Raw genomic sequence first — 20,700 nt, 5'->3', positions numbered from 1 at the left:
GGATTAGGGCTGCAAGTGACAGATATGCATTCATTTGTGATTTATTATTTAAAAAAAAAAGCTTCCCTTTTGAATTATTTTCCCCAAGCTGTAGATAGATTTGCTTACCTTGGAAGGCATTGTGATGTCATTTCTAGCGTCCTTCAAACATAAGCTCTCAGCTTGGAGACATCATTAAATACTTTGTTAAGGACTAGAACTAGATTTGACAAACATATGACACTGATGATATATTCCCATTGGTGTTTCTGTCATGGGACCTTAATGCCATCTTCCGGGTTAAATAGGTAGGTTATTTTTATATCCTGCTTTATTTGCCAGCTTAAATGTGATGGAACTTTAAAAAGCACCACCATGCATTGATATGTTTTTGGACCATGTAGCTGTCCCTTTAATGGATGCTTGCCAGTGTGGCCGTGCGGACAGTACACGTCACATTGGACGTCAAGTGCACAGTCCAGGATTTAATTTGACGGGTAGCGTTCTCTACTTGCATTCCGCAGAACCAGAAGAGTTACATTGGAATTGTGACCTGTATGAGGTTGAGGTTTACTGGAGTGAGTATCGCGGATACCAGCCAGTATGGCTAAACCGCACTCGCTGATACTTTAAATCTCTTGTTTGATGCACATAAAAGTTCAGATGATCACATTTACATGTTTGCACACCAAATGCGCCAAACTAAGCAAAGACACCAGAGTTTCTTTGATCTGAACCAAACATGTCAAGTGTGAACGCACCATAAGAGAAAGGAATGAAAAAGAATGGACTGATTATCATCAAGCAATGCTAACCCACTGCATTTGAGACCATGCATCAGTGTGTTTTGGTTATTTTTCCCTATTTTATATTCCATATTTTTCAGTGGCTTTTGGTTTCCCATATTACTTTACAGTGGAGTTCATTGTCAGCTCCAAATACAAATGCAAATGGGTATATTGTGCCTCAAAACCGAGATGAGGCCAGTCGGGAAATGCCATTTCATGATCATTCTCAGCAATAACCCTCCTGCCAATCCCCGTAGAATGCATCATATATATATATCTATATATATATATATATATATATATATATATATATATATATATATATATATATATCTGGAGATAAAATGAGACCTAAACTGCATTAACCCCGAGAAAGGAGCCGTTCCAAACTGCCATCATGACCCTGGAGGAAAACCATGGATGCCAGAGACAGTCAATTTTAAAGCAACTATCCCCTGTCTGGACTTCCTTCTCTTGAAAAAAAGATGAGTTGACCAGGCAGACCTGACACCTCAACCCCCCCACATCTTGCCTAATGTCAGCTCTCAAACAGGACACTGTCCACTCGTCAATCATTTTCTCTAGTAACATTATCGCTTCTATAAAGTGCACACAGCTTTTAGGGCTCTCTCTCGCTCTTGCTACTCTAATCCAATCTCCGATGTGGAGTCTGTTCATCATCGTGCACCACAGGCCTCCACATCCCCTCGCGCTCGGTCGTACAGGAAGTAATGGATGGCTTTGCCCGTAGCTCACCCTGAGGGTCTCGAGGTGCTCTTCAACTGTCTTAAGGTTTGTCTTTGCACTGTGCTATTTTCATTTGATTACAGCAGGTTTGAAAGGTTACAGACAGAGGGGTTGCCCTTCCTCATATTGTGAACCAGTCCTCTGCCATTTAGCACTGGAGGGTGGCCAAAGGACAGCAGAAAACTGGAATGACCTCCGTGTTCCTTTGTGGTTTGCGGTGATGTCCCCTGGGTAGGGGGGCGATGGCTACCGCACTAGATTGCAGCCACACTTCAAACTCCCGGCAGCAGAATAACATTTCAAAAGGACAGCAAATGATTTAAACACCTCAAAGTGCATTAGCATATTTCACGTTTACACGGGCCATCAATGTAAATTGTACTTGATGGAATAAAATACAGAATCTGAGAGTGTGACAAGAACCCTCCAGATTCAAAATCCGTGGATTGACTATTGGAGTGGACACTTAAAACTATCACACTCACTTTTTTAAAAATGATTCTATTGTGGGTTTGTGACATCAATAAAGGATAAAAAAATAAAGAAGATTACGAATAACCTGGATTATTGACATGCATTCATTCATTTTCTACCGCTTTTTCCTCACGAGGGTCGTGCTGGAGCCTATCCCAGCTGTCTTTGGGCGAGAGGCGGGGTACACCCTGGACTGGTGGCCAGCCAATCACAGAGCACATATAGACAAACATCCATTCACACTCACATTCATACCTATGGACAATTTGGAGTCGCTAATTAACCTAGCATGATAATTAGGAAATATAGCGGCTGTAAATGAAAATCCAGTTCAGGAAATGGGGGGGGGGGGGGGTGTAAATATTTTGGTGCCTGTATTTTGAAATACAAAATACAAAATACTCGCCATCTCTTGCTATGCTGTATCTTTGGATTTGCTGTAAACACCCGCCCACCCAAGTTCTCTGATTGGCTGAAGACGCGATCTTACTAAACCTCAGCCAATCCTCACCCCCTCCCTTGTCACTCTGCAACACCCTCACACTCTCACTGCGCTGCAGATTAGATATGAAGTCCGTGATATATTTTTAGGCGGCTTCAGTAACGTGCAGTAACGGGTTGTCGAAAATGTTAACGCCGTTATGCTGACAGTTAAAGTAATTAGTTAGATTACTTGTTACTGATAAAAGTAACAGCGTTAGTAACCGTTATTCCCATCACTGGTGGTGATGCACTTTTGTTTGGGGAGGGGGGGGGGTGCTATTCAGGGGCAGTTGGCTGGTTCCGTCTAAACCGTGCAGTCGCCACTAATGAATGGGCCTTTCTTCTCAGTTGCTTTAATTGTCTTCGTGGGACAAGCAGGTGGCTCGGACTCTCTTGTGCCAACTGGAAAAAAAAACAACATGCAACATGGTCACAGGGTATGGGAACGGTGGGGGATGGGGGCATGTTTTATTCTCAAAGCTCTTTCAGATGTCAAAAGTTTTGGCTTGGACTGAGAAGTTTGGAGAGCTTCAAGAGTTTTCCCTGGGAAACTCCTGTATTTTGCCCTTTTTTCCCCCTCCATCCTCCTCCAGTTGAAATGGTTTCCTATTTAAATTTCCTCTCTGCCGCAAGTGACAATGGTGACAATATCCATGCGTGAGAAACAGAAACAGCAAACAGCACATTGGCAACCTTGCAATCGCAACTGGAGTGTTCTGGTTGTCTTACAACAGTAATTCAAAACTGGTGTGTCGGGACCCAAAAGTGAGGCCGCTATCAATGGATTGCTGGTCTCTGCCTAGGTGGGCAACTTTGTCAAGCTTGAGCAGGCAGGGAAAGATATAGAGTGGGTTTTGTGCAACACAGCTGCCAATAGCTGCTGGAGAAGATATAAAGAGTGGACAGATTCTCACCATTGCAGCTCATTTGACTATTTGGGTTACAAATAGACAAGTTTGAGTTGAAAAGAAATTCCACAACTTGAGTTCCACCATTGAGTGCTGATGGTGGGTTCCACAGCCAAACCAGTTGAGAACCACTTTCTTAGAAGGTGTTTCATGTCTGATCTGAGCAGGATCCATCAGTTCATCATGACTAGATAGAACAGCTTGAGTCTGGATAAATGGAATGGATAACTGAGATGACGTTTTCCCCATTTTTTTCCAGAAATATCCCTCAATTTCAAATGCAAATGTTGACACGTATGGTAAGGTTGATTTCATAAGCTGAGGATACGAGTCAATAAAGACATGTTTGAATTAGTAGCATCAATTGGGTTCCAGAATTATGACATACTAAAGCACCCATGCGTGGTGCTTGTTAGGTTCATTGAACTTTTTGGAGAGAAAACATGGTATCAGAAGTGGAAGACTAACCAGAGGTCCCCTAGTGCCTGTCTAGGTAATGCTACTATGCTACATCCTATATATAAAATTATATATGTATCTTATTGTAATGTAAGAACCACAACTCCCCAGTTCCAGCAGCACTCATGCAGCCCCAAACCATGGTGCCGCCACCGGCATGCTTGACTGTAAGCAAAACAAACTTATCTTGTTGTCACAGTATTTAGACCATGGCGGTTGTGTATTTATCATAAATCTATTCTGCTATACAATGTGTACGCTGGCTACTCTAAAGTATATCCAAGTTTAAATTTTATAGCCGAGTCCCTTGATCATACATACTGTAATAAAAGTGTTTGCTTTGTGAGATACTGTAAGAGACACTGCAAGAGTCAGTATCACTACTTCCGCTGGCTTTCCTTTTTAACTGTTCCCTACAGGGCGGCTTAATCACCTCGGTGTCCAGTTCCCATATAACAACCTAAACAGCAAAGGCCTGCTTACAAAAGTCTCCTCTCTGTTATGAAATCACACATACTGCAGTCCTACAATATCCTGTGCATTCACGCTCATGCGCAGGTGACAAGCCTCTTCATTTCTTTTCTGCTTGTACAAATTAAAGGGCTGATTTGCATTTATATTGCCATTCAGAGCTTGCAGCTGTAATGGTCCTGGTAAAGTTGTAAATGCCCAGACATCACACACACACACACACACACATATACACATATACAGTAACAGCGCAGCATGAATACCTTTTCCGTTCATCTATTGTTATGAATTTTTGACAGGGGGATGTTTCAGGATGCATAGACAAGGAGAACAAAACAAAAGTAAGACCAAGAGAGAGGAGGAGTCGGCGGATTATTGAGCTGTCCTGAAGACCTCTCTCCAAACCTTAGGAAGTCATTATCAGATCAGCAACCCAATTTCTCAACTGCCTCCTGCACTCAAGCACCGCATGTATCTTCTTGGCTGTCCCCTAACACTGCCTTTATAGTTATGCCAATACATCGGCCTGTTGTTTATTCTCAAACGTCCAGAGAAATACTGCAACATCCTCGTGTTGTCGTACTCAAAATAGGTCTTGGTCTGGAGACCGGTATTGGAATTGATTGTATTGTAACTCTCAGGGCCAAAACTCTGAAACATCAGTAGTTGACTTATGCATTGAATGATCTGTTTGGGAATATAATGACTGGATGTGACCAGGACTTAACTTTTTCTTTCTAATGTGATGCACCTTACTTGAAGTGTTTACACAACATATATGGTCATTTTTCATTTGAATATGGGAACAATAAACAGCCATAATGTTACATCAATGAACATCCAGCAAAATGTAACACTGGCATCACAGAGAAAGTACAACTTGAGGCTCACCAATTGCAAAATCTAAATCAAGTTAATGGAAAACCTGAGGAAGCCAAAGTATTTATTATCAAAGACAACAAGGAACTGGACAAATATAGAAGATGGCTTCATCTCGACGACAAGAAAAGACCAAATCAAAGACAAAATTATTTTTTTAAAGGAAGTTTTCAATATAATATAAGCTCTCCCAGTTTACTGTGCCGGCTTCCTGACTTCCTGACTGACAGCAGTCAGCAGGTGAGACTGGGGAGCATCACATTAAGCACTGGCGGCCCCCAGGGGTGCGTTTTCTCTTTGTTGCTCTCCTCCTGCTACACTAATGAAGGCACCTGAGGGAGGTGTGGTCCTCTGATGCGGTCTAGAGCTCAACCAGCTCTGACTGTGGAGATGACAGTAGATGTATTTCTTCTTCTCACGTTGAGAGCTAATTTAATCAGAGTCAATTTCCTTGTTTGTGTAAAGCATAGTCTCAGAATTTTGAACTGTTTTTTTTTTCAGACATAAAATATACAGTCAATACAATAATACTTATGATGCAACATTGCAAGCTGAGCAATCAATGAGCAGCAGACAAAACGCAACACTGACATCGCCAAGAAAGCACACGATTTAAGGAAGCAGGGGAAAATTCAAAGCACTTGACCTGCTAAACCTACATCAAGTAGAAAGCCACAGTATTTGTTGATGTCACTATACCGAAACCCTAAAATTGGAACCCTAAACCCCCCCATCAAACTCCTACAAACGGCTTCAAATGAAAAAAAAAAAAGATTGCCTATGTATTAAACTGCAATTTAAAAGTCATTAATCCCTAGTTTAATCTGCCACAAAATGAAATCCTGAGTGAAGTCCACATGCCAGTCCTAAACATTTAACAAGGACTTCCAAGAGAAAATCCCACCTTGCTCCCTGGACTCACGTATGTACATATATGAACGATAAACATACACAAAACCATGCAGCTGCCTGCCATGCCTTCACAGGTGACCCGAGGATCACAACAGCATCTGGTTGAATTACTTAACACTGCCACCCAACAGACATGTAATCCGGGATAATGCCCTTTTGCTGAGTGCTCCAATCTGGATAAATTCATCCCGGAGGAATGAGATCCAGCCGCGGTGTCTCGTGGTGAGAAGAGATGAGGGGCTGGAGGTTGATTGGTTACTACTAAACAGATCTGTTGAGACCGGGGAAGCGGGTATGCACAATAGATAATGAAGACCAGAATAAACAGCTTGTTTTGTTGACTGGCCGAGTGACTATACCACAGCATCTCTCTCTCTTTTTTTTTTTTTTTTAAACGAAGACTCTGAACTAATCACATACTGCTCTGTCTGACCTGAATCCTCGCTGAATCCAAATACGGTTTTGGTCTCAACTGCAGTCAAACTGTACTTAACACTGGGCATTATATGTTTGATGATATTTACGGTATAGTGATATACAGTGGGGGGGAAATAAGTATTTGATTCTTTGTAAGGGGTAAACTCATTAATACTCATTTTCCACACTTTATACTTCATTTTTCTAGCATACACATGACCTCTACTGTAGCAAAAACTATTTTTCCTGGAAACCGCATCTCCTCTTAATGGTACAACCTCTGCCAAATATGAGGAATTACAACTTCAAGCTGTCCACAGGCGGCCTCTTAGATTATTCGCTCATATGTTTACTTATTACCATAAATATCCAACATGGGTTCTTGGCTCAGGGGGATTACAGCGGGTTTAATCTATCGTGCCACAGAAATGAGCATGGTCGAAGGGGGGGGATTTTAAAGCGACCGAGGTGACTTAAACTGGCTGGGCGGCTTGATGGGGCCGGTAGCAACAAACAAACAATTGATGACATCGTCTGTCAACAAGGCAGGATCTTGACAAGCCAGCTGTCAAAGGCTGGCTAAGTCGTAGGAATAAAACATTTTAGGAGATTTTTAGGAATCTGCCCAAGTTGATTCAGGGTCAAATATAGGGAATAGATAAAGCGATGTCACCAATATTCAGGGTTACCAACAGTATACTAGTTGGCACATATTAAATGGTATTTTTTTGGGTATGATTTTAAAATATATATTTTAAAAAATAAAATTTTTACAACATTTTTAAAATTTGTTAATATTTTTAATTGCACATTGTATTTTTAGATATTTTTTTATTTTGGATTTTATGTATTTTGATATTAAAAAATACATTATTTTTTTGTCTAAAGCATGCCGGCCATGTCTATGGAGGGTTTTCCAAATGCTCACAAAGCACAAAAAAGCATGGCATTGCTCAGTTTCCATAATAAACATCTGATAGAAGTAAATAAGTATATTTGAAAGATAATAGATATATTGTGTGTAGTTTCCCTTTATATTCTGGTGACGTGTTTTTTCTTACACATACTACAATGAAAACAAGCAAGTGATTGGACTATACTTGTATTTCCTCAAACTATTGTTAGATCTTAAGCAAACTCATATTCAAACTGACCATTGGAAAAATGTTTGATTAAAGCAAGAAAAAGAAAACATATATAACCTTCCGCCAACTGCACTAAAAGCGGATTTGGAGTGGTCAGACAGTTGTTAATAGACAGCAGTAAATGAAGGGGGGTGTGGGGGGCACTAAGACGTGCTTTCCAGGACTGAGAAACAGCTTAGTGCTGACTGGGTGGTTGAAATAAAGAGTTCCAACGCGAGATATATGAGTGTGAGATAATGAAGCTGAGGGGAGGGAAGGGGGCTTTTTTTTTTTTTTAAGAAGATTGGGATTTGATTCCCTGTGTGGCAGCGACAGCAGCACTGCTTCCAGTGGGCAGACGCCGAGTCAAGCCTTATCCATATCCCTTCAGGAAGATTTCATTTCCCTTAAGGAAAAACAACATCCCAGACTGTGCATGTTAATTTCACAAGTTGTCATTCATGGTAAGGAAAAAAACAAGACAGTGAGGGAGTGAGGTTGAGGACACGTCAACACTGTTTAAAAACACAATAATTTTGGACGCAAAAACAGTGCTTTGGAATTCTGAATTGCAAAAAAAAGTCTCAGATCCTGAAGAAAAACAAAATAAAAGGGCAAGAAAACTGCCTTCCACTCTATTTTTTTTTATTTGTCTTTTGGCTTTGTTCATTTTTCCCCCATTAAATGAATTTTGTGTGTACAGTAATCCCTCGTTTATCGAAGTCAATCGGTTTCGGACTCGACTATGATAAGCGAACTTCTTCCAAGTAGGGTTCCTTCTTTATACTGTAATTTAAATATTTTTGTAGTTATGGTATAGAAAACCTGTTTGACATGAAATAACACCCTAAAGTCACCAACTGTATACACTTGAATTGCCTAATATAGTAGACATAATGAGAAAAAATGATCCATTCCAGATAAATAACATGTGTGTCGCTATAAGTATGTTCCAGTGTTGGACAGGAAGCGACGTCAGGGGTTCAGAGTTGTTATGTCACATGGGTTACGGCTGCAACAGTAATGCATGTTATTATTGTGATGCTAGTATATATTTGACCTGCTATTGTTCTGGTAATCAAGTCTGGTGCGTCTCCCACCAAACAATTACTAACCCATAGTGACTAATGTAGAATACCACATTGGCAATTTGAATGGGTCCTCATTTTAGTTCATTTGGCCATTTTATCCCCCAAAGTCAGTCGGGATAGGCTCCAGCATTGCCCCGTGACCCTAATGAGGATAAGCGGGATAGAAATAACCATTTTTATGCTTGAAAAAGTTTCATTTTACATAAAAATATGTACAATTTGGTTAAATATGCACATTTTGACTAATAATAAGGCCATATTCAATCATGAAGCAGCATTGTTTATTTAGTATATTTGTTTAAAAAAACATGAAGCCCCGCAATTCAAACTGCGATGTGGCAAGAGACAACTGTATATTATTTTGTAATATAAAATATGACTGGACATGTAAATGTCATTTAGCATATGTATTTATTTTATTATTTAATAATAATTTCAAGTGCATGAGAAAGTGTGAAATGAAATATAGCTCTTTTACCACAAGTAACAAGTATATTGCATAACGCAGCAGCAACAGAACCAATGTTGCAATACCCTTATTAGACAGCATTAATATGCTAATGACTTCATTTCACATCATCAGCTATTGATGGTGTGAATCAGAAGCTATTGCTTGTTGGTACAGGAGGTTGCCTACAGCCGCAACCAGAGACTCCAAAAGTAATTTACTTTTGTCGACCAGCCACCTGACAACCATAGGAGACTCAAGTCATGGATTTCACATTGCAGGACATGGTGTTGTTTTTTCACACTCCCAACTGGCATGACAGCTGGTCATATGTCCTCATGTGGACAGAGATAAAATCATACCACCATACACTTAACATTGACGTCTACTGGAAAGCTGTTGTTATTCTTGTCCTCCCTCTCCAGACGCTCACATTTCTCACTCATTGCCTGACAAGAAACCAGAGTTCTCAATCACTGTAGAAACAGATACGACAAGGAATGGAGTTAGCGGAAAGGAAGAGCCAGAGAGGAACGAAGGGGGAGCCAAATCAAGACACCAAGACGCGTGTCACACACACTGGGATAATGTATAGCACAGACATAAGGAACGGGGACAGAGGTGGTGTGGGTTAGTGCTGCGAGATGGACGATTTTCTGGCCAAGTTTGGCCTGAGGATGAATGCGTTCCTGGAGACCGCCTCCTGGATCCCACCGACTCGCTGCTGTATCATTTATCACTGGCAGGAGAGGTGACCGCCAAAAAGAAAAAGGTGCCTTAGATGCAATGGCGACATAAACAGGATGGAGAGCGTCTATGGATCCTCACCGGTGTGGAGAAAAATACAATAGAGTTTCTCATTTCCATGCTCTCTTTGTCTCTCGTGCGGGACAGATTCCCCTTGCCCCCCTCTCACCCCCACGTTCATAAAAACAAGATTGTTTTCCAAGAGGCTTTCTGCTGACACTGACTCGCCACATAAACATAGACGTAGTAATATGCACCACGACTGTCAAGTCAGGCTCCGGGGAAGCACTTTTTTTTTCCCTCCCCTCCCGAGAGGCATGCACGGGATCGTTATCCCATGTTTACCTGGCGGGGTGGGCGGCGCACTGGAGATGTTATATTATGGTAATAACCAACCTCATCTCATCACACCTCATTTTAGCTGAAATATGATGTTTGTCGGGAGGTATAGCCGAGCTAGTGATTGTATGTGAATGTGGATGTGAGGGTTACGAGCTGTAAAAGCTTAAAAGAAAGTGTGCTATGAGTCAAGCTGTGCATAATAAATCCGCACTGTACCTTTAGCTATCAGGGATTTTAGATCAGGACTCAAAAGCGGATCACGGACAACTAGTGAAAAATTACATTCAACTATTAAACATGCGGACAACTTGTTGATTTTTTTCTATATGGAAGTAAATTATTTTGATAGACATCTTCCTCCTTGGTATACACTTTACTAAACTACGTCTTATTGACTTAATACTATGTCATGAAATTGGCTTTGCACATGTAAATGAGTTGTTTTTATAAATTAATAGATGTCAAATCTACCTTGGGAATGATGTCAGGTTGACCCATGCATTTGTTTTAAAATATATACATATATGAATATATAATTATGTGGTACTCCTTTAAAAACAACAGTGTGCTCCTGTCATATAGAGGAGTGATTCTCAACTGGTTGGTCGGGACCCAAAATTGGGGAGTGATCTATTTTTGGTATGTAACATACAACTCATGTCTGACTTTTAAAAAAATAAAATTTAGTATTTTAGTCATCTTATACTTTGTCTTAATTTCTGCAAATTTTATATTTAATGCATTATTATAATTGTATTTTTATTACAATACATTTATTATTATTATTATTATTATTATTATTATTATTATTATTATTATTATTATTATTATTATTATTGTCATTATTATTATTAGTAGTATTATTATTATTAATATTATTATTATCATATTGTGATTTGTATGCATGCATTTATGTTGCTCATCATTTCCTTATTAAAAGGCCTTAATAAATTCCTCTTAACATAGACAACCATTAATTGGGCTTTTAGCAGTACATCCTTAAAAACAGCAGCCCAGCCTTGCCAGATAGAGTTTAGAATAGAATCAAATGGAATCCACTGGAGTTTTTTTATTTCCCAAAACATGTTATGCTTAAAAGACTGAGTCTAATTTTGTATTTTCACTTCACCATCAGCACAGATGGCACAGTCAGGGTGATGGCATTTCAGCAAAAGAACAAAAACAACAACATGAACAACACTTATGTCACCTAGCACATACTGTATCTGGCATCCCACTAGGAGTCTGTCCAGCTTGTGGCGTTCCAAAAAAGAAACAAGCAACAGTAAACTCAGTTTGGGCTGTTAGACATTAGAGTCGATCAGCATTTTCTCTCTGACAGAACATGATGTCAGCAGGAAAGTGTAGCCACAGCAAAGTGATGTGATGGATAAGTGGTGGGCTATAAATCAGCATGAGGAACAGATCAGTCGGCCAAGTTTGTTGTCGACTTACTTCCACATTCCATGTGTTGTACTAATGGCTTTCTTCGGGGTAGACGAGCAGACGTTTAGAGTGAAACAGGTGGCAGCATCAGGACCATTGTGTTTTTCATTCGAGGGCACAGACATATTTGTTACTTATTTCCTCACAACCACCTCATGGCAAACTGGACAATCGGCAAAAAAAAACAATCTGCAGTCTGCAATCTGCATGTCATAATTGATCATTTCTTACTTCTGTAATGTCTTTATGTGATAGGCCCTTTCATGTCGCACAGCAGCAACAGAACCGATGTTGTAATGAGTTCACTGTAAACAACTGTACACCAGACAAATTACCAAGACAACACCTCTTCTTTTACTGATTTCCTGTTGTTTTTTCCCCAAAGACAACCACTGGAAAATCCATTGTCAATCTGTCCAAGAAGTCAACTGTCCAAAAAACGGTCGGAAAGGAGTCTCTTTCCTCCTTCTCTCCCTCGCTTTTCTCTTTCCGCCAGAATGCCCATTTGTTGGACTCAATGGGAAAGGGTTGTCAATTCAAAGCAATGTGGCTCAAGAGTCAACGCTTGACTGGACCGGGGTTAGAGGGCTTATTGTGTGTGTGTGTGTGTGTGTGTGTGTGTGCATGTGTGTGTGCGTGTGACAAGACTACCAAGCTCACAAAGGAGACTATTTAACATGTCAGCTTTGAATGCAATGACAAAGTGACGGAGAAAAGCGCAGACTTAAAAGACAGATGATAGCACATGCAATCAGACGTGACAGCAAGTCAGAAAACCGCACAAGCACGGAAGATGAGACAACTTTGGAATCCTACCGTATCCGAAGATCCGCAGAATCAGAAGAACCCGAAGAATCATTGTGGTTGTTGATGAAGTGTGTGAGAGGGCAAAACCTACAAAACACAACAGTGGAAGTTGGCACAGGCACAAATAACAGGACAGCACAGTGCTCCTTCTGTGGATGCCTGACAGCCCTCCTCTTGTTCTAATGTGTCCGTTTACCAGAGGAAAGCCGCTACAGAGTGTCTTTCGTCCTTCTTCTTCCGTCTTTTTCCTGCCCCTGACAGTCTTCAGAGTTGCCGCTGGTGATATCAGCCTTTCCTCTTGCTGCTGACGGGAGCTTGTGGTACTTTCAGTGTCTTCTCTCACTGGGTCGCACGCCGTCTCGCTGGCCGTCCATTCTCCAGCTCATCAGCCCTTACTCGCCCCCGTCTCTCTCCATCATGCTCTCTCTCTTTAGCTCTCTCTCGCTCTCTCTCTCTACCACAGTCACAAGAGGGGATGAGGCTGAGACTCCTCCCTCTCTTCTCGGTCCCTCTCCCTCTGTCTGTGAGGTGCATCCATCCTCACTCTGGCAATGAGAGCTGCCGTGGGAGAAACATCAGAGAGTGCAGCTCTAATTAGAATCAGAATAGGAGCGGCTTGGCAGTCGAACCCCCCCCCCCCCCCCCCCCCCTCCTCCCCAGACAGACCCCTGTCTTTTTTTTTTTTTTTTAGGATTTTTTTTTTTTTTTGGCTGGGGGATTCCATAGACCCCACTTAGGTTTCCTGGACAATAGATAAAGATCTCATTCAAATTCAAAACCAAAACTGTCAAACTCATTTTAAGAGGTGGCGGATTCTCACAAAAACATGAGAAAATAGAACGTGGAGGTGCTAAATGCCGTATTTTCTGGATTATAAGTCGCTCCGGAGTAGAAGTCACACAAGCCCAAAAATGCAGACTTAGGTAGAAAAAAAAACATACATAAGTCGCACCGGAATATAAGTTGCATTTTTTGGTGGGTAATTTATTTTACAAACTACTTGACCAAAACAGACATGACGTCTTCTGGGAAGGCAAGTTCTAACAATAAAAGAATAGAGAACAAGCTGAATAGATGTAAGATATGTTAACACAATGCTTATTCAGCTACACAAAAAATAAACATGAACAGAAAAGGTGTTCAGTGTTTATGTAACATAAACAGTTTTTTCATTTATAAGTCGCTCTGGAGTATAAGTCGCAGGAACAGCCAACCTATATAAAAAGTGTGACTTATAGTCCAGTAAATACGGTAAATAAATATTTAGTTAGCAAAAGGGTGTACTCGGAGAAGGAGAAAAAAAAATCCCCAAAGACATCAAGGATAAAATCTAATTTTGTCTTTTTTCATATTTTTCTTTAGAAGAAACATTGTATTTTTACTCAAAAAATAAATGAAGCGGAATCTCTGTTAATTAATCTTTATTTTGGATTTTATGTAATCCAAATAATTTTTTAATGTAGTAAAAAAATGTAAAAAAAAATGTAATTTTTTCTGTAGAGCACTTTGAATATACATAAAAACATAAAAAAAACGACTTTGCAGCCGTACTCAATAAGAATGAATGAAGTTGTCATCTTGCATAAATGCATGTCTTGATAAATACTGCTGGTAAACCTTTTACGTTATTGTAGGTGTAACAGAGTACACCACAGAGTACATTGGTAAACCCTGACGCCTTAAGAGTTGCGCTGGACATCAAGCTGACAGCCCGGGCCTTAAGCTTGATGGCTCGTCCTCTCGCCACTCTCATTCCGCTGAGGATCTTGATTCAATCCTGGTTACTAACTGGACATAAGCTGAGTAAAACATGAATCCTGTGGAAAAGATTTACATGAGAGGTAAAATAAAACACCCACAGTACCTCAACCTTAAAAGATGCCCTGGGGAATAACAACAACTCACTGTGTAGATACAGTTACATATTATATTTCTTTTTCTTTTTTGTTGACATTATAGCTGATTGCTTCATCCTGTGCATAAGTGCCATTGCACCCTGCCGTCAACTGCCTGAGCCATTTATAGCAGTGTTTCCAGAGCACATTTGAGGATCTACTTGCCTCTAAATAGGTGGTTATTTTCAATGAAAGGGAGCCATTGGAGCTTCCTATTGTAGTTATTTAGCATTATTATATTGTTTTTATTGAGGTTTTTCTGCACAAGGTTTTTCTAGAGTCAGACAGATGGGAGGAGAAAAAAGAGAAAATTCAAAAAGCAATGAAGACGCAGCATCCATCACAGTGTCATTAAGCCAATGTCAATCTGTCCTGACTGTGAATGAATTGAGCACGATGAATATTATAGTGCCGTCTGTCTCATTCTGATAATATTTGGCAGCTTGAGAAATTTCAGTCATTTATAACCAGGAGTCCTTGATCATGTGGCTTTAGGCAAGTGTCTGAGTTTTAAACAGATCAATAGTGCAGCAAACATTTTATAGCGCATGCAGAGGTAGATGCAGGTACAGATACAGTCATGCCAGTTATTTGCTTCTGTAGACCATGCTATAAAATACAGTATAGGCATGATTCAAAAACATTTACATAATATACAGTGGAATCTTGTTTAGAGTAGGTCCCGGTTAGCATGTTTACCTCTTGTTGCGTTTTTCATACACTGCGTGAGTCCAACCATGTTCTTCGTGTATTTTATCACATGCATTTTATCATTCTTGTTAGCAGCTTCCAAATCGATGGAAACAGGAACAGCTCCGTCACCTGTCCTTGATGTCATCTGTGGTTGACTCTGTAGTTCTTTGCTAACTAATAGAGTGACGCCACATTCAAGTTTTACAGTTATTTTTTTACCAGCTGAAAAAACTTCAAAATGCATATACATATACCTCGCTTGAAGACTTTATTGTTGACAAAGCCGGCTACGAGGTAGTGAGATCTACACGGGCACCAGTGTTTTGTCACACTCTGTGCCACCTTCTTCATCAACAGATGACACACCGTTTTGGCTTATTTTGCAGCTGTGATCAACAAGAAAAGCAGAGACTTAACTACAGAGTCAAACACTAATGACATCATAGACAGAGCTGAGGGACAATGACCTCCGGTCCCCTGCTAACTTGATCGTTTTGTGATTTAAAAAAATGTTGCAAACACAGTCGGGCTCATGCTGCACAGCAAAACATCCAACATGGGAAATGTATGTAAACCAAGGACGTTTTTACAATTTCTGTGTAAATTTTCAACATGAAAGTCTTTTTGGGGCCAAAAACATTTTTACAAGAAAAATGAATGCTTTGTCAAAAAAAAATGTAATAAATAAATAAACAGACCTAAATATAACCACATTTTTAACCACTACGTGATGTGTGATTGAAGAGTTTCAGCTAAAATGAAAGGAAAGGTAAACAAAACCAGCCATGTTGTTTGGTCTAGAGACAATGCCACTGAGGAAAAGACAGGAAGCAGAACCGAAGGTAGCAGAGATGAGGATGCTGAGGTTCACATTGGGTGTGACCAGGATGGATAGGATCAGGAAGGAGTACATCAGAGGGACATTACATGTTAGAGGCCTTGGAGATAAAGTCAGAGAGGCCAGACTGAGATGGTTGGGACATGTCCAGAGGAGAGATAGTGAATATATTGGTAGAAGGATGCTGCCAGGTAGGAGGCGTAGAGGAAGACCAAAGATCAGGTTTATGGGTGTACTGAAGAAGGACATGAGGGGTAGTGGGTGTGAGAGAGACAGCAGAAGACAGGGTTGGATGGAGGAGATTGGTTTGCTGTGGCGACCCCTGAAGGGAAAAGCCCAAAGACTTTGGTTAAAAATATAAGCGCTATACCAGCTATACTACATCTCGATGCCGGTTATTCTCATTAGGGTGGCAGGGGTATGCTGGAGCCTATCCCATCTGATCTCGGGCAAAAGTAAGGGTGCAGCCTGGTTTGGTCACTAGCCAATCACTGGGCACATATAGACAAAAAAAATCACACTCACATTCATATCTGCAGTATATAGACAATTTACAGTCTCCAATTAACCTAGTTTATGGACATGTTCACAAAAACAAAAAGACAAAAATCCTGCCAGAAAAAAAAAAAAATTGAAGCCTTGAAACTATTCATCTGTCATCCTCACACAAACCGCAAACCCCCATCTGGAGACCACAATCTTCATCTTTGATGCAATTACTGGGTAAATAATGCACGTCAAATGCAGCATCAGAAAGGACGTGTACATTCACGAGTGAGAAAGGGCAATGCATCTTGTTTGTCCACTGTTTTCTCAGGCATGCAGGTCAAAAGCTCAAGGAGCACATCTTGCAAAGCACAGCAAAAAAAAAAAAAAATGCAACCCTTAACTAACTCAATTAATTAGGTTGGACTGGAAAGTGACCTTTTATACTTGAAACTTCACTGAATTCAAAAGGAGGAAGTTTTTTGCATCACTTCCAAGATAAACATAATAAAAGTCCAATGAAAAAATGAAAATGATTTATGGCAGTAATTGTTAAGATTTTAATTAAAATTTATCTTGGATGGGGCCAGAAATAATGAGTTCAGGCGGTTCAGTCACGAGTGAAAAAACTAATAATAATAAAGAAAAATAATGGAACATGAATTTCATTTGTTTGCATTCTCCCTGAGCCTGCATTGACAAAATAACCGTCAAAGATCCTCTATATAGGACAGGAACACTCTGCTGTTGCGGAGGATCTGTTCCAGAAAGGGTACTAAAAGATGGGGGAATCTTTTAAGGATTCATGACACGAGCTGTCTGCTGTTTTTAAAGTTTGTTTTGTTTGTTTCTTTCAGCTTTTTTTCCTCATGGCAGAGTCGCCACAGTGGTTCTTTTTTATGGTTGATTTTTGACTTGAGCACTTTATATTCCAGATGCCCTTCCTGACCAATACCAATGATGCTTACTAGTGAAGATTCGAACCCTGTTTGCTCCAAAGTCCAGAACGCTAACCACTACATAGTAAAAAAGATCATCTATGTGAAAGGAGTGCTTTGTTGCGTTTAGGGCTCTACAACAAAAAGACTACTTAAAGATCCTTTACTTGCTAGAAGAGCTTTTCTATTTTTAAGGTAGATGCCAGGAATACCGACCGGCGTTGTTAAGATCGGGTTCATGATTTGACTTTTGTTGAAGTTCATTTCTTTTGCATCGTCCCTGTTCTTGCACGAGATGAAATACATTTTGTCAAAGTGAAACATTAAGATGATGGACAGGCGCTGCGTTTTGATTTAAATACAATGTGACACATCTGTTTATTTCTCCCGGGACTACATATTTGCTGTTAAGATCCGGGGAAGGGAAGAAAGGGGCTGGAATGTGTGAATGTGTGTCTGAGTGTGTACGTGTACACTATGTTACGTGTGTGTTAGCCTCAATTTGTATTTGGATATTAGAAAATCAGCCAGTTGTCTTTCAAGGAAGCACATCCTCCCCGTCTTTGTCAGGCACATCAATCCCTTGAGATGCAACATGCACGGCCCTGATTCCTAAGATTCTCATTTTCATCAAAATCTAAAAAGCAGGAGTCACTGAAGACTTAACAGAATGGAATTAAACAGCACAGTGAGGTGTCGTAGGAATATGGAAGAGGGCTGACAACTTATTGACGAGAGAGCAAGTGGGACAATGCAGCTATGATGCATTGATGAACCGTCAGCTGCTTCTATACGCTGCATTAGTATGCAAATGTGTACCTTTGACATATATGTTCTTATACTTTTATTAAGCTGTTAGATATTTCAGGATCAGGATACACAATTTATTTCACAATATAGTAGATTTAATTGTGCAATATGATATTTACATTTAAGATTTGTGAATTACATTGGAAATTCATTGAAGGGAGCTATGCAACATTAACAGTATAGCAAATATACATTTCTCAGTTATTCACTGTATTTTAGTCCGCATTTATTTGATTTACATTGAAAAAATGCTAGTCAACGATCCTCTAGAAGACAAACAAAGACGATACAAAAAGGTAAGAGGCCAAGCACTGCTGGAACAGCCAGGCAGGGTGGAAAGAGTGCTTACAAAGTGCGAGAAAACAGAGTGACCAGCAACATATACAACACGTTATCAAGCTAGCAAACAAGGCTGGTGACACAGACACAAATCCTTACAGCAAATCCTCATTATGCTTGTACTATATGGTCCTCTAGTTCAGTGTTTTTCGACCTTTTTCGAGCCACGGCACGTTTTTTACATTGGAAAAATCATGTGGCACACCACTAACCAAAAATGTTACAAAATGTCACCACGACCTCTCACACATGCATCAATAAGTCTATCGGAGGAACAAGGTAGGTGTTGCCACACAGACCAATATTACATTGCTCTGCCAGTCTTTACACCACAGACACTCGACAGTAGCCACGTTTTTACATGACGAGTTTTTCTCTTTCCGAATGACCTTTTGGGAAACAATGGTATCCATAAAAAGGAATATTCCAATCTCTTGTCTACATGCGCCGTGAAAATCAACCAGAATAGTCAATGGGTCGTGCAGTAAAACGTAAACATCAACATCACGTGATACCGGCTTCCCCGAGTTTTTCTTTCACTTGTTGGAATAACTCTGTATTGTCAGTTTTTCGTCTGTCCAGTCTTGAAATTTAGTTTGAATCAAAAACAAACTTTGCTTAGCAGTCCAATGCCGATTGCTCGCCTCCATTTTTTAAAACTGAAGAACGTTGAAAAAGTTGGTCAAAGTCCCTCTATATGATATGAGCGTGCTGCTCTGTTTAGAAGTCGGCTGCAAAAAAACATACACCATCTATATCAAAGATGTTCTACACTCTATAACGGGTGTTTTGGTGTTTTCAGGAATATACTGCACAATGCTAGTCAAAGATCCTTCATATGATAGGAGCGCTTTGCTGTTTTTAAGGACATTTTTTTTAAATTGATCTTTTGGTATACATGAAAAGAGTTGTCTGTTGTTTTTATGAACCGACAACAAAACAGCAAGTCTGTAAGATGTACTATATGACAGAAGTAATCTGCTGTTGACAAAGATTTTCAAAGATGCTATTTTTAGGAATTATTGCAAAAATGCTTGTGAAAGACTCTCCATATGACAGGAGCGCAGTATGTTTTTAAGAGTCTCCTGCAAAAACCCAGGTAAAAGATCCTTCATATTTGGCCCACGGGCCGCCAGTTAAATGAGACTCCAGTACAATCATGTGCCGTCAGTCAGTCCTGAGGACTCCTTGGAAATGTGTTCATCGTTTTTTTTTTCTATTCTAGTGTCAACACAAATGCCAAGATAGCTGTGTGCCTGGGAAATATGGTTATCTGCGTCCACAGTAACGTCACTCTATAGAGCCCTAAAATGAATGGATGAGGGGCTTTGCAATTGAAGAGAGAAATTAAAGGCCATATAAAGTATTCCCGACACTGCTAAATCAGTTTTCCTCAGCAATTACAGCCAGATAGTGCTTATTTTATCTGGGGGTGGGTAAGCCGGCGGCGACGACATTGGTGGAGGGGGGCGGCACTCTGCCTGTCAAACAATACAAGCAAAATCTACAGCCTATAGTAAATCTTGAGGGTTTTTAAATATATTTTAATGTCCTGCCTTGTCCTTTCAGTGGCTCACAATCTGATTATTAGTGTTGGAGGAAAAGGGGGGCTAATTGAAATGTCACTCAGCACTCAAGTGTCTTTATTCTCTGAGAGAGGGGAACCATTTATTTGCTTAAAGACATCATTTCCTAAAGCCCAAATTGTGACGTTATTATGGGCATACAGAGTGCAATAGATATAAATGGGCGGGATTGTAAAGTTTCTTTCTATCGGTGACAATGATTAACCTCATCCATCTCAGGTCAAAGTGAGACACAAGTTGTTCTCTGGCCTGTTTAATTAAGTCTGCAGCCTGGAGGTTGTCATGGGAAAACAGAAGATGACCTATTTAAACATTTTAGGCAGCTGGTCGGGAATGATTAGTTCCACATCTCCCCCTATAGTTGAGAAATGGCAGAATTTTAAGATGAACGCAAGTTGTTGATCATCAACGTGTGATGGAAGCGCGTTTTTTTTTACAGAGGCACAATAACCTTCTGGATGTTAATGTGAGTTGAAACATTGTCCGAAACACACTTCCCCCGTTTACCCATTTCCTCAGGATGAACATGCATCAAGATCCCCACGAACTCGATTCATGAACCCGAGTTGGATTGTACCAATGTCATTAATCAT

General features: G+C 40.2%; 1 protein-coding gene across 12 annotated transcripts in view; it reads right to left on the bottom strand.

The window, feature by feature from the left end:
- The window catches only part of kirrel3b (kirre like nephrin family adhesion molecule 3b), a 193,778-nt gene extending 180,752 nt beyond the window's left edge, over positions 1-13,026 (bottom strand). For 5 of the 12 annotated variants that reach the window (XM_058079993.1, XM_058079994.1, XM_058080001.1 and 2 more), the window contains exons 1-2: positions 12,719-13,025; positions 12,532-12,609 (exon numbers count right to left, since the gene is read on the bottom strand). In XM_058079993.1, the coding sequence (XP_057935976.1) occupies positions 12,532-12,574 (43 nt within the window). In that variant the 5' untranslated portion in view covers positions 12,575-12,609; positions 12,719-13,025. Of the gene's footprint in view, positions 1-12,531; positions 12,610-12,718 lie in introns of all 12 variants that reach the window. The other 7 variants (XM_058079995.1, XM_058079998.1, XM_058080004.1 and 4 more) reach the window with 4 other exon arrangements.
- Positions 13,027-20,700: the final 7,674 nt, after the last annotated feature.

The sequence above is a fragment of the Doryrhamphus excisus genome, chromosome 8, assembly GCF_030265055.1.
Source record: "Doryrhamphus excisus isolate RoL2022-K1 chromosome 8, RoL_Dexc_1.0, whole genome shotgun sequence".
Classification (NCBI taxonomy): domain Eukaryota; kingdom Metazoa; phylum Chordata; class Actinopteri; order Syngnathiformes; family Syngnathidae; genus Doryrhamphus; species Doryrhamphus excisus.
Note: the sequence above shows the minus strand (reverse complement) of the source record. Positions and strands in the feature narration are given on the sequence as shown.